The sequence below is a fragment of the Gossypium raimondii genome, chromosome 5 (assembly GCF_025698545.1).
Source record: "Gossypium raimondii isolate GPD5lz chromosome 5, ASM2569854v1, whole genome shotgun sequence".
In the NCBI taxonomy this organism is placed as follows: Eukaryota; Viridiplantae; Streptophyta; class Magnoliopsida; order Malvales; family Malvaceae; genus Gossypium; species Gossypium raimondii.
In genome coordinates, this window is record NC_068569.1 from 15929078 (window position 1) to 15943472 (window position 14395).

Sequence of the window (14395 nt, forward strand, 5' to 3'; positions counted from 1 at the left end):
ACCTATGATGTTGTCTAAAGATTATGAGAGAAGCTGACATATGACAACCACAAAAAAAGGAATTTGCTTCCCATTAACCAGTTGAATACATGTAAACTGAGTCAAACAAAACAAATATACTAATATTCATTATGAAACATCAAGTTTCAGTAACCAGGATTTGGGGTCAACAACACCTGTATTAATTCAACAATGAATTTATAGCACAAATCCATATCCAATCACTGCCTGTGTATACGCTTATTAACAAATGAAAATGTAAATCGAGAGAACCACAGTTTTTTCTTCTCAAGATTCAGTAAATGACTAAATGTAATAATAACAATAATAATAAAGATTGGTGAAGCAAGTTTCCTGTGATCATACCTAGCATGAAACCCAGTTTTTATGGGTACTAATAAGAGCGGATAAAAGCCCGGCGCAAGACAGCAAAAGAGGATCCGTAAACCTTCCTTTGCCGTCTCGAATATCAGCCAATGCCATTAACCCATCAGCAATATCTTGAACAACTGAAAGTTGCTTCATCAGTTTCTTTTCTCTCAATTTCTTCCTCCTTTCTTCTTCTTCCGTACGCCCAACTCCTCTTGAAATCGCGATTTCGATACTCGAATTCAAGCACGCCTCGTCTTCCTTAATCTTCTTTAAATCCCTAAGCTTAAGGCTAATACTTCCGATGTACCCAATCAACTCAGCCCAAGCACTGATCTTTTGTAAATTGCGGGAATGTTTGGCGTCGATTAATCCTGATTTTGCCAACCAAATAAACTGTTCGACGAAATAGTATAAACCCTCGCCGCCGTAGGCGATAACCGAGAGGAGAATCTCTTCCTTGGAATCCAAATGGGAGTTCCTCAAAGCGTTGACGTCCTGAACGAATTTCCCGAGCCGAAATGCTTTCCGACTCAGCCCGACGCTCGATTCGAAACTCTTGAGTTGGCGAGTTAGTGGGACCGTTTCCGGGAGAACCGAGGAGGCTAATATGATCTTGGTAGCGTAACGAGAGATCTTGAGGAGCTTGTCGACGCCGTCTCGCTTCGCGAGGTAAACTTCGAGATGGTTGAGGAAGTCCTTTCCTTTGGGCTCCGATTGGGCGGTTGCGGTTTGGGAGGGACCAACGGTTGAAGCTTTGGCATCCATGGGGGTTGAGAGAGAGAAGCCAATAAGCTGGAGGAGAAAATGGGAGGCAAGAGAGTGAGTCAGAGGAACATTCTTGGCTCATAGTATGAAACGGCGACGTGCGGATGCATTTGGAATTTGGAAGTGTCAACTTCAGCAAAGCATGACAGATATGAATTGGTATGCGTGCCTAATCCGAAGTCCAAAAGATGTTTTGGGCCATAAACCATGCGAGAGTCCATATATCAAAATGGATGTGGGTTGATTATAAGGACCAGGTCAATGGTGATAATGTAGCCGTTGGCTTATCATTTCATTGCTGGATTCTTTATCTCAACGGTAAGGAAATGAAAACAACGTTCCCTGCAATGCAAAGCTACTACTTTCCCTACCATTTTACATATTACCAACTGAATACGACCCTTAGCCTAAGTCCCTTTGGTTCCTTTATCATCAATTTTTCTTATCTTTTGGACAACCCTTTATTTAATCACCTTCGGATTTTTACAATATTTCATAATCATGATTAATCGTAAAACGAGGATTATTTACTTCTTTTTTTTATAATCATGTCCAACTGTAATCATAATTAATCTTTGTAGGATCTTTCTTCTTTTCTTTTCCTTTTTTAAGATTACAAAATCAGCAGTGATGATGATTACAAGATAATTTCCATGATTAATCATTGATAATTAACGATGATTTACCTTTGTTTAATTAGGGTTAAAGTAGCACACACAATCAAGTTAATTTTTTATTATTAAATGAATCAAGTTTAAATTGTAATGGGGTTAATATTTGCTATATAAAAATGGGTTTAAAAGTACTCTTTTTCGAACCCCATATGATGGCTTGATGGTTAGAGTATTCACTGCCTCAAGGTAGTCTGTGTTTGAGTCGTGTTAATCGTATTTGTTCTTCGAATTTTCCCGATTCTCGTATTTCACTAAAAAATATTTATTTTAATTTAACTTTATTTAATTATTTTTAATAATATCAAAATCAAATTAATTCGGATCGTATTTCACCGTTTAAGTAGCATGCTACAATGGCTTATTTCATTATCTCTTAGAAATAAATGTAACTAAGGGTTTGTTTACGATAAAATTATAGGAGTCGCTTAGAGTTGAAGGTATAAAATTTTTGGGTGGTTATCCTTTATGAAAAAATTACTAGTGATAAAATTATAAAGGGTGGGCAACTAGCTCAAGCCACGCAAGGCAGGGGCCAATTTGGTACATGAAAACAACTAAATTCAGTCCCTTCCAAAATGGGATTGAAACCGACACGCGGCCACATCACCGGTTAAAACCGGTAACTTGCCCTTTACGGTTATCCCTTTTTAAAAACCTTCGGCGATTCCTCTGTTTCTTTTCGTCGTTTAGTATTTTTCCTCTGCTTTTCTCGGACTCCTCTCCTCCTTCGTCCTCAAAATCCCAAAATTTATCCACTATATCCAGACCGTTTTGCCCTCCCAAAATCCCTTTTATTCCTTCTCCTATCACTTCAAAAAGAGAAAAAGGAAAAAGGGAGTGGCTTCGAGTTAAATGTTTTTGAAGCTCAAATCAGGCTGAAAAACACTTCGCATTTGAAGGTTTCACTCACTTTTCGAAGCAATGTCGGTAGCCACGAGGCCCAGGTCGTCGACGAAACCGCTAACGGAACCGCGAGCGATTCTCGGTCCGGCCGGGAACAGAGTTAGGGTTTCGGACGAGTCGAAGAGAAGAACCGAAGCTCTAAAAAAGCCACAAAGACCGAAAGTTCCGGTCTCTCAGAGCCCAAAGTCCGTTGTACAAAGCAATGTCTCCGTCGACAGTTGCTGTTCCTCTGACTCTTCTTCGAGCAATTCCTCCTTCAAAACGGCAAGCTCTAGGAAAACCGTTAAGCAAAACGGGGTGAAGCAAGCCAAACCCAAGGTTGCTTCGACGGCTGACGAGGTTGTCACTGAAATTTCTCCGGCAATGTCGGGACCGTTAAAACGATGTGATTGGATCACGCCGTTTTCTGGTAAGTTAGTTAAAAAGAAAACCATCTTAAATTACTGATTTTTTTTAGGTAAAAATTTCAATTTTACTGAGGAAGTTAATCTCTTTTTAATGTGTATAGTTGCAATTTACTAGATATAGGAACTTAGCGGTGCCTAATAAATGGTGATAACATTGAGGCTTTAACCATTTAATGTTTTACTCAAGTCTTCTCTGCTGGAGAAGTTGAAAGCTTTTATTACATGACATAGTGCTTTGAAAATGACACCAAGTTGAAGTAAATGTCTGGAAATTCAGTTATTTCCTCTCTTTTTTCATGCAATTATTTTTCTTTAATTTTGTTGTTGATGTTGCTGTCAGGATTATAATGTACTATCCCTTTTTATGATAGTTAGGTAGCATAGTTCTCATTAGATCATAGGCAATTAACGTTATTGTTTCAAGCTGATGACCCCAACAAGCTTCTGATATTGAGAAATGTAAATTACCTCTGCATTCTCTTTTTGGAAAGTTACCCTCACATTGAGGTTTATTTGGTATTGAATTAGACCACTATTGAAAAGGCTACTCTCTTTTTTCCTGTGAAAGCTCGGACCTGTTTAGGAATGAAGTTTGGTTCGGCCAGAACCGGCATATCGGCCTTTTTCTATTAGATCTGAGGCTATTATAGAATAACTTGTTGTGTTATACAATATAACAGCTTGTGATTCCATTAACTTTTCTAATGTTTTTGAACTTTTTAACAATCAAAAACTAGGTGCATGCGTGTATCAATCTTGCTAAGATTCACTAATGGCTTGTCCTCGACTATGTCCTGGGAATTGGGATAACTTGATGTTTAGAGTTTAATTATTTGTGCAGACCCTTTGTATACTTCTTTCCATGATGAAGAGTGGGGTGTTCCGGTTCATGATGACAGGAAGCTGTTTGAGCTACTAGTCTTTTCGCAAGCTTTAGCTGAACTCAGCTGGCCAACGGTTCTCAAAAAGAGGGAGATATTCAGGTATCTTTGTCATTACTCTCTACGAACTGAACTAGGACGTGACGAGATACTTCCTTGATTCTTTAGTTTCCTCTCTTTAGGTTTTCTTCTATTTATTCGTTCCTTTATTTTCTAAGCTGTCGACATAAAAGGAGATAAGAGATGGTAGAAGAAGAATGTTTTTTATCAATGTTCTATTTCTTGTTTGATTCTTTTTTCAGGAAGTTTTTTGACGATTTTGATCCATCATCAATGGCACAGTTTACCGAAAAGAAGATGCTATCATTGAAAGTTGACGGTTGTCTATTGCTTTCTGAAGCGAAGCTTCGTGCAATTGTGGAGAATGCTAAACTTATTCTTAAGGTATCATCTGGTTACCTTATTAGGGAAAAAGAGTGGAAAAAGGGCGAGCCTTTAAGTCAAACCCGTAGCATCAAATCTTTCATATTTCCTTGTTTTGTTTCATGTCTAATGTAATAGCAAGCAAGCATTGACAACTTCTAAAACTGATAATTGTTGCTTCTGCAAACTCTCTTCCCCTCCCTACACGCATAAAACAAACTTAAGAAGGCATCAATTTGCCTATAGCAGCTGGATTAAGTTTGAAGGGAACAAAAGATACCTTTTATGCTAAAGCCCCATGGTTTATTGAAATATTGCAGGTTCAGCAGGAATTTGGCTCTTTCAGCAGCTATTGCTGGGGATTTGTAAACCACAAGCCGTTAAGAAATGCATTCCGTTATGCGCGTCAAGTACCGGTTAAGACCCCAAAAGCTGAAGTCATGAGCAAGGACATGATGCGAAGAGGCTTCTGCTGCGTGGGACCTACTGTTGTTTATTCGTTCATGCAAGTGGCCGGCATTGTTAATGATCATCTTTTAACTTGCTTCAGATACCAAGAATGCAATGCAACCGTCAAAAAGGACATAAAACCAAAGATTGAGGAAATAGAGAGACTAACTAAAGATGCAGAGAACATTTGCTTATCTCGCTAGTGAATGCCTGAGCGACACGCCACCTTTACCTTTCTCTTGACTAATCACGCAAATCTTAGTAATGAGAAGATTTTAGTAGCAAGAGACTGATGATGACTTAGATGTTCCGAAATATTTGGTTAGTATTTCCCTCACTGTATTGTATCGTGTTTCTTCATCCTCTTCTATGTCATCTACCCAACCTATGTGTTCCTTGTAATTGTGTTAGCCTCTGTAGAGCTTTATAACACTAGTTTTTAAGGCTTAAACATGCTGTTCTCTTGTCATTTGGTGGTTGTAATAAAATTTCAATCTTTATAGATATTCATTGTTTGTTTCCAGTTACTACTTTCTTGCTACGTATCTCGTGTCCGTATCATTTGAACAGTTGAATTGCATGATATATGGTTATGGGAAATGCTTATAATTAGATAAAATGATACGATGACGACATAAAGCTACATAGCAGATGGGCCAACCTTCGAATGGAAACAAAATGGAGACTCAAATCAACCGAAGAGATGTAGATAAGACCAGGCCAGACCACTCCAATCAGAGTCTGGTCATGCGCAATACCTAAAACATGTTCTCTCATTATTATAATTATTTGACGCCCATCGTTGTAGTGAACGTGGGATTTGTCGGGGGGGCCAATCCCCACCATAGATGCAGCCAACTCTAGCGTAGAAAACAGTGTTGGCAGTGGGTGGGAGGTCATCAGCTAAGTTTAGTACGACTAGATTTGCTTCTTGGTTAGGTGATTGCCACGTAAATAGAATGGAATCTCAGCACTGAATATAGAAAATTTGCTTACCAACATGATCAAATAATTCAATACAAACATTTAACAGTACAAACCACTACAACAATATCATTCTCTGCGGTTTTACCCAAGACTACAAAGCCGAAGAGGAAAAGATTTAAGCAACTCTATCACAACCAGAAATATCCCACAGTATCTACAAGTAATGCTTATAAAAACAACCCCAATTCCCTAAGGATTCAACCAGGGAATGCAAGTATCAACCGACTGAAATAGAAACGAAACAATGCGGATGAAACTGTAACTCTTCTGCCACCTTTGTTCTATGATTTCCAGCTTTCACTGAGTGGATGAAATGACAATTAACGCTCTTTAGTGTCTGACTGTGAGAACCTAGAATCAGGAAGGGAAAACCGGCTCTTTCTTCTGTTGTAACACGCTTTCACAACAATCACTCTGACTGTTAGCCTCTTTTCAACACCGAGCTTTCCCGCTTCCGAGTGTGAGTTCCAGATCATCCAATCCTACCTCGTGAATCCTTTCACCTTCCCACGGCTTTACCTGTCCGCTCTCGAACTGAAACTCCGAAACTCGCCCTTGCTCTCCAATAAAACCGGTGGGCAAACTTTGTGGAGCCAAAGGTTTCACAAGATTGAATGTTGGCGAAGTCGGCACTTGAGATGTAGAAGGTGCAAACTTTTGAAAGCTTATCCATTGACCAGATTCAACTGTGGACGTGTCTGATTCATCACATTCGGGTATAGTAGCAGGGGCATGGAAATGACGATGGGTTGGACTAGCTGGTGCAGAGACAGCATAAAAAGGGTAGTTAAAAGAGGCCATGGACTCTTTGGCAATGGCCTCCCAGTTGGGAATGGGCTTAGGATTTCTGGATGTTGGAGAAGAAAGTGGTGGTGTCACAGGGGCACTATTAGAGATTCTGAGAGGAGGCAGAGACGAAGGAATGGCGCTTCTGAGGAACGGAAGGAGACTAGACGGATTATTTGCATCAGTCCTAGTGGGACTGGGGAAGGAAGAGGAGGAAGGACTAACTTGACATGAAGGAATTGGACTTGGAAATGCAGAAGATAAGGGACTAGGATTTTGGGAAGAATATGGGGTAATTTTAGCTGAACTGCCTGCTATATCAATCGGAGGTGGCTTACATCCCTGGACAACAAATCCATTTAAAAACCAAAAATTATCAACAAATCAAGGCTCAAGAGGATTATACAAGAAAAAGTAGCAGCTAATCAAGAAAATTTGTTCACAGTCCAGTCAATAAAGTTTCAGTTCCAACACAGATCAATAGATTATTGCCTTTAAGTAAGAACTACCGTTTTCATGTAGGACTGTCTTTTGATTTTTCCAATATTCCAAGCAAGCAAACAGAAGCCAAATCAAACTGAAATAAAGCAGATCAAGTAAAAAAACCCAGAAAGCATAACCAAACTAAAATCACTATGGGAACTAGATCCAACCAAATTACAACCAAAACAAAATGAGCAGAGAAGGAAAAGAGTTGCATCTTGTTTGAACAGATCTACCATTTTGTGAGTAGTGAAAAGAAAAGGAGAAGGGTAAATTAGGTACCTTTCGATAAGTGGTGCCATCATCTTCAACAACCCAACCAGCCTCGACACAAAGAGCTTTGAGGACCTCGTTGTTATCACAGTGCTTGGGCAGATTATAATTTCCTTGAGCTCTCAGCCCAGTATATATCTTAGCAGCGATAGCTCTTCTCCTCCTCTCCCTCCTCCTGTTGTTCTCTCTCTCCCTCCAAGACGGTTTCCTCCTCGGCACCGGTGCCGGCGTCGACGTCGCCCCATCTGACGTCATTTCTCTGAATCTACAACAACGGTGAAGGTGCAGATATAGGGAGGGGAGGGAACGTCGTGAGGTGCGTTGTAGAGGATTAATATTATTAAAAAGAAAGAGAAAAAATGAAGACGAGAAGGGAATTAGAAATAAGGAAGGAGAGGCTCACGAGGAATACGCTTTTCCTTCGCTGGAAAAAAATATATATAAAATAAAAAATAAACAAAGAAGAAACAATGAGAAAAGAAGAGAAAGGAAACACACACTCTGCTTTTTTTAATAGAAATTATGCGAATAGAAGAGAGAGGAACTGAGAGCGTTGGATTAGGGGAGCGAACGGGGGATGATAGGGACACGTGGAAATAAGGAGGAAACGTGGGGAAGCGGGACAAAGAAAGGGGAAAGGACTGTTACGAGTAATGAACAAATAATAATAGCAGTAGCATAAAGAACTAAAAGAAGGGGAAAGGTGGGACCAAGTCGTTGCAGAGGATGGGACCCCACCGGATACGAGCGTATCAGACAGCTCATCTGATCAGTTTCTAACATCAGGGTTCTTGTCGGCTTCTTTTTATTTGTTTACATACTAAATGCACAATATACTCTCATTCCTTCATTTTATGTTAAAATAATAAAATTAAATATCTTTCTCAAGTAAATTTTGATTATTACGGCCCAATTAAAATTATTATGGAGTCATCATCTCTAAAATCCAACAAAACATACCATACCATCTTCTGTGTATCCAAGGCGAAGGCTATGATCACAGCCGATGATTTTCCAACATTAGATTGGACCACAACATGTATTTTAGTGCGATACAGTACATGGTAAGTTGCAACCTAGAGTGAATTGAAACGTGTGGGTAAATAATTGCCAGGAGTATATAATATTATAAAAATTAATTTGTTTCATGAAGCAATGGTGCAACATTTACGTTCAAAGCTTCACTAATTCCGTGTTTATCCTCTGATCTATTTTAATTGGTAATTTATAAAATATTTTTAAGTAATTTTAATTGAATCGATAAATAACTAATTTATGGTAGCATTGGTGAACTTGGAACGCTTTCACATACAACGATATAAGTTTGGTTAAATCATAATATTAGAAGTTTATAAACATATTGGGTTTTTTTTTTCATTTCACAAGCAATTTTAAAAATTATTATTTTATCTTTTTTAAATATCACATCCTAAGTAGGAAGTATTTTGAGTTTTGTGCTTTGGTTTGTTTGGGTGTAGAAGGTTTCATATTGAGGCTTCTAGACTTTTTTCATTTTGGGTGCGAAGTTTTTGTATTAGGTGTAATTTTCAACTTTCTTTTTCCTAGCCATCTTTAATAATTAGTCAAAATATGTTCAACTTTGTTTTATGCTGAAATGAAAGGTCAAAAAGATAAGTACATTTTGATCGTGTGGCGAATGATAATATAAGAAATGTTAACGAATTAATTATTAGATAGGATGACTTTAGGAATAATCAAAATCTACTAACAAAATAATATCATATCATTTTTTATTCAACTAATAAATTTAAATTCATTATTTGGTTCATTTTGATCATTAAAGTGTGAATTATAGACATTAATGATATTATTGATTATCAAGTAGAAAGTGAAATTTATCTATCCAAACTCGATGAGCAACAAACTGATAGGTCTAAATCTCATTATTGACCTAACTCTCTTGTGTTATGGTGTCCTTCTACAACACTTTACGTAACATTGACAAACTCCCATTTTAAGTGACCCACGTGGTCCATTCTTTGACTAACGATTTCACTGTATTTTTTTTCAAACATGTTGGACGGTATATCATCTGGAAAAGAAAGAGAAAACTGTAATCCATCCCCATAATTCAGAATTCTTTAATTTATATATCGAAGATGATTCCATCCCTAAATAAATGCTAATTTTTTAGTTTTATGGCGCGCGAGACTTAACCATGGATGGGAAGCTTCGTGGAAGCATACAACTCTATTTGCAATAGATTACGTGACCTCAGCCAACGACCGATGTCCACCTCATCCTCCCCCTCCAACGAAATTTACCATTTTTATAAATAAAAACACAAACTGCGGTGGGGTTTAGAATTTAACGCTGGTTAGTTCCTCTTTTTTAATTTTATATATATATTGAGTCAATATTGTTGATAAGAACTATGGTGGTTCTGGTTCTGGTTCTTGTAGTTGGGGGTAACATTAAACAAAGGTGAAGAATGGCTCCTTTTTCTGGACCTAAGAGTACAGAAAAGAATGTTCTAATCATTTAATTCTCATCTCTGTCACTCAAGGTGAAGTACGCGTTCTAAGTTTCTCTTCCATGGCAGTGTTGTCATGTTTTTCGAAAAAACTTATTTAAAATTATTTTTTACATCACCTTTTTAAAATAAATTTTATCTCCCATTCATTGACCCCTTCATTTGTAATATAAAAGAAACAAAAAATAAATCTGCAGTGATATTTAAAATTTAATTTATGAAATTAAAATATTTCATATATAAAATTAAATTGTCGAGTGTTTATTCTATTATATTCCTGAATGGTTCATTCACACCTATATATAAGTTATGATCCACTGATATACCGTGTAATGGGTAACTAGGTGTCATACGCGGTAACACATTATCTTCCTTAAATATTACATGTGTCTTAAATACTTCTCAATGGATTATAAGCGATCAAGATGAGATCATGCAAGTGACTAATACTCAGGTGAGCTTTTGAAAAGTTCACCAAATTAGCAAATAATCACATTTTATATTATTTGTATAACAAAAATATTAACCATTAACAAAATATTTGTGTCATTTTCTTCTCTAGCAAATGCAAAGTTTCATATTACAATCTTCCTTATTTGGTGGCGTGGGCCCCGGTCATAAATGAATCAACTAATGGCAAAAACTATAAACTTCCTTTTTATTAATTGAAGGGTTTTTTATAAAAATATTATAAAAAAATAAAAATTTACTAAAATATTACAACTTTTTTTTTATTTACCAAAATATATAAAAAAAACCAAAAAAAAATCAGACTGATGTGACAATTTACTGGTCACGCCAATGGTATTGGCGGCACCAGTTGGTATTATGGAGGGGCCGGTGGTGGGGGCAGAAGGAGGGAAAGAAAGAAAGAAATGAGAGGAAAGAAAGAAAATGAAAGGAAAAGAGAAGAAAAGGAAAGAAAGGAGAAGAAAAGGAGAAGAGAAGAAAAAAGAAAGAAAGAAGGAAAGAAAGGGAAAGGAGAAGAGAAAAAAAAAGAAGAACAAGAGGGAAGAAAGGAAAAAAAAGGGAAAAATGTAATTTTATTTATAAATTTGAATTTTTTTTGTAATATTTGTGTGTTTAAAATTTATGTAATGTACATTATAGTTATTTTATTATTTTATTTAGCATATATATTTTATGAAATATATTTAGAATGAAAAAAATAAGTTAAAGTACATTGTATGTTGATTAGGGAATTTTTTTATGAAATTTACTTATGAATTTGAAATTAAAATTTTAGGAAAATAGCATTAAAAGAAAAATGACAAAGAAGTATGTTTAAGAAAACATAAAATATTCTCCAAGAGTGCTTTGCCGTAAGTCCTAGTAGAGGCAGTTGTTTCTGTGGCTTGGGATGGGGGAAAGCGGTGGCGACGATAGAGAGCAGAGGGAGGAGATTTCCCTTCTATCTGAAGAGCTCATGCAATTATCTGTTAAAGGTTCGAAGGTGGTTCCAGATGAAAAACAAACCCTAATCTGCACAATTTGGATAGGTAAACTTTACAACCCTGAAAGTTTTAAAGCGCAGATGAGAAGTGTTCAGTACTGCAGAAAAAAATAAAATTAAAGAGGATCCTCCATATACGATGGCATTAAAAGCAGGATCAAAATTTGTTGGAAAGGAAGTTGTAAAATTTAATGAGTCTGCGAAGAAGGATAGAACTCAATGCTCTTATACTTGTGATTCTAAGTATGTGATGACTGAAGATATAATAAATAGAAAAGTGAAAAATTTGGAGGTGGAGGAAAATGGGAGATTACAAATGAACGTGAAAGAGGAGATGCTGAAAAATCAAGTGGATGACGGCACAGTCATGACTGATGCTAATATGGTGGATAATAGGAGCATCTCTATAATAAATTCTAATTCAGGAAAAAAATGAGTTGGAAAAGAATTGGCCTAGGTCAAAGGGGAAGTCTACGAGTGGATGAAGGTGGTTTAAAAAAGAGGAAAGTTACGGAAGGAAGAGTGGAGTCTCTTAATGCAGAAGATGAATATGATAATAGCACGAAACGGCAAAAAATAGGGTAAGAAAAGGACCTGGAAGAATCGTTAACAGAAACGATGAGTAATATTTTGGTTGAGAACGAAGTTCAATTACTTATGGGATCGGCGGCTGCCAAGAGGCAAGCCGACCGAACGCAATGAAAAGCATCAGTTAGAATGTTCATGGATTGGGGAGTCCACGAACAGTTAAAAGGCTGCGACATTTCTTAAGGCAGCATAATCCCCAAATGGTCTTCTTAATGGAGACAAAAATTAACAAGCAATGTATGGAAAAAGTCAGAAGAAGTTGTGGGTTTCTAAATGGTATTGAGGTTGCTGCGGAGGGTTCTAGAGGTGGACTATGTTTAGCTTGGAAAGGAGATATTTTAGTCACACTGAGAAGTTTTTCCAAAAGTCATATTGATGTTATGGTGAATGAAGAGGTTGATAATGTAGAGTGGAGATTCATAGGATTCTATGGATCCCCTTATGTTAAAGATAAGGAGGAGTCTTGAAACTTTTTACGAAAATTGGGACAGAATCAGGAACACCCGTGGCTTGTAACTGGGGATTTCAACGAAATTATGTATTCTTTCGAGAAGAAAGAAGGGCTTCTAGGAGAAGAAAGAAGAATGGAGGCTTTCAGAAAGACCCTTGAGGAATGTCAATTAGAAGATCTGGGGTATACAAGGGCTTGGTTCACATGGGAAATAGGGAATCTGCCAGAAACAAACATCAGAGAAAGATTGGATAGAGGTGTTGCAAACGACAAATAGAGAAACCTTTTCCCAAATGGTAACATTCAACACCTAATTCACTCGATCTCTGATCACTGTCCAATTTTACTCAATACAAGAAATGGTACTGATTATTTGGGAAGGCAAAGGTTCAAGTTTGAGGCATGGTGGATTATGGAAGAGTCTTTAGAATGAAAAATTAAATCATCTTGGGAGACACCAGCTGATTCTCTAATGGAGAAAATGGAAATGCTTCAATCGAATTTAATGGTATGGGCAGAACAAATTAGGAAAAGCCATGAAGGGTTAAAGAAAAGGCTAAAATAGAATTTAGAGATGTTGTTGGAGGAAGAAAACAATGATGATGTGTTGGCAAAGATTATTGATACGAAGGTGCATCTAAATTTAGAAATTGACAAAGATGAGAGGTATTGGGAGCAGAGGGCAAGAGCAAACTGGCTTAAAGTTGGGGATAAGAATACAAGTTTTTTTCATAAGTATGCTTCGGCTCGTCGGAAAAGAAACAATATTTCGAGGCTTGAATTAGGGGGTGGAGGAGAGGTGACTGAGGAGGATAGGATCAGTGAGGTCACAAGACATTTTTCAGAACTGTTTACATCAAAAGGGGTTGGAGATTTATCTCATCTCTTAACAGGTATCAAAGGAAAAATCACGTCAGACATGAACACAGGTTTAATGGATAAATTCACGGCAGAAGAAGTGTTTTCAGCCTTGAGAGGAATGGGGCCTACGAAAGCGCCAAGGCCTGATGGATTTCTAGCACTTTTCTTTCAGCAATACTGGCATATTGTAGGGGAAGAAGTCACTAGTTTTTGCCTTGACTGTTTAAATAGGGGTAAAACTCTTGGCCCCTTCAACTCTACTGAAATTATATTGATTCCAAAAACCCAGAATCCAAAAAATTTAGCAAATTTCAGACCAATTAGTTTATGCACAGTTATATAAACTAGTTGCAAAGATAATTGCAAATCGACTTCAGAGGGTTATTGGGCAATGTATTGATGTGGCGCAAAGTGCTTTCGTCCCAGGTAGATTAATTTCTGATAATATTTTAATAGCTTATGAACTCCTTCATACCTTTAGACGGAAACGTACAGGTAAGAAAGGTTTTATGGCAGTTAAGCTCGATATGAGCAAAGCTTATGACAGAGTTGAGTGGAGGTTTCTTAGAGAGGTGATGCTGAAAATGGGCTTTGCTGTTGAATGAGTTGATTTAATTATGAAATGTATTTCTTCTACAACTTTCGCAGTCAACATTAATGGGAAAAGAGGGGAAATTTTCCAATCTTCCAGAGGGTTGCGCCAGGGGGACCCTCTCAGTTCATTCATTTTCTTAATATACAGTGGGGGGCTTTCGGCATTAATGAGATTATCATTAAAAGAGGGTAAGTTGAAAGGGGTAAGAGCAAGTAGGAAAGGTCCAGGGATATCACATTTGCTATTCACGGATGATTGTATTCTGTTCACTGAAGCTACCACAAAGGGAATGAGAGTGCTAAAAGGAGTTCTGAATGAATACGAAGACTGCTCTGGTCAGTGTGTTAATTTTGAAAAATCCACGGTTTTTTTCAGCTCAAATACAGCAGATGAAACAAGAGGTGAAATTTTAGGCAGTTTAGGGTTAAGAGGGTCAACAGATATAGAAAAGTATTTAGGTCTCCCTAATATGATTGGAAGACTTTAAAATAGTCCTTTCAATATTTGAAGGATAAGGTCAATTCCAGAATCAGAGATTGGAGCATTAGA

At 37.3% G+C, this 14395-nt stretch overlaps 3 protein-coding genes across 3 annotated transcripts; 1 reads left to right on the top strand and 2 right to left on the bottom strand.

Moving 5' to 3' along the window:
* Window positions 1–97: 97 nt before the first annotated feature.
* LOC105769106 (peroxisomal membrane protein 11A) lies at window positions 98–1307 on the bottom strand. The gene has a single exon (XM_012589528.2). The coding sequence runs from the start codon at window positions 1135–1137 to the stop codon at window positions 367–369; it is 771 nt and encodes a 256-aa protein (XP_012444982.1). The 5' UTR covers window positions 1138–1307; the 3' UTR covers window positions 98–366.
* Window positions 1308–2459: 1152 nt separating this feature from the next.
* LOC105769104 (uncharacterized) lies at window positions 2460–5402 on the top strand. Its single transcript, XM_012589525.2, has 4 exons — window positions 2460–3123; window positions 3963–4104; window positions 4305–4446; window positions 4746–5402. The coding sequence occupies exons 1-4, from the start codon at window positions 2733–2735 to the stop codon at window positions 5076–5078; spliced, it is 1008 nt and encodes a 335-aa protein (XP_012444979.2). The 5' UTR covers window positions 2460–2732; the 3' UTR covers window positions 5079–5402.
* A 447-nt stretch (window positions 5403–5849) lies between these two features.
* LOC105769105 (protein BRASSINAZOLE-RESISTANT 1) lies at window positions 5850–7909 on the bottom strand. Its single transcript, XM_012589526.2, has 2 exons — window positions 7414–7909; window positions 5850–6990 (listed from the first exon to the last, which is right to left on the bottom strand). Exons 1-2 carry the CDS (start codon window positions 7657–7659, stop codon window positions 6295–6297), a joined length of 942 nt encoding a protein of 313 aa, XP_012444980.1. The 5' UTR covers window positions 7660–7909; the 3' UTR covers window positions 5850–6294.
* Between the last annotated feature and the right edge of the window lie 6486 nt (window positions 7910–14395).

Coding starts and splice junctions, on each gene's coding strand:
- LOC105769106 (XM_012589528.2), bottom strand. CDS start 1,137: ATGGATGCCAAAGCTTCAACCGTTGGTCCCTCCCAAACCGCAACCGCC.
- LOC105769104 (XM_012589525.2), top strand. CDS start 2,733: ATGTCGGTAGCCACGAGGCCCAGGTCGTCGACGAAACCGCTAACGGAA. Junction 3,124..3,962: donor TTGGATCACGCCGTTTTCTG/GTAAGTTAGTTA, acceptor TTATTTGTGCAG/ACCCTTTGTATACTTCTTTC. Junction 4,447..4,745: donor ATGCTAAACTTATTCTTAAG/GTATCATCTGGT, acceptor GAAATATTGCAG/GTTCAGCAGGAATTTGGCTC.
- LOC105769105 (XM_012589526.2), bottom strand. CDS start 7,659: ATGACGTCAGATGGGGCGACGTCGACGCCGGCACCGGTGCCGAGGAGG. Junction 6,991..7,413: donor ATGGCACCACTTATCGAAAG/GTACCTAATTTA, acceptor TTTGTTGTCCAG/GGATGTAAGCCACCTCCGAT.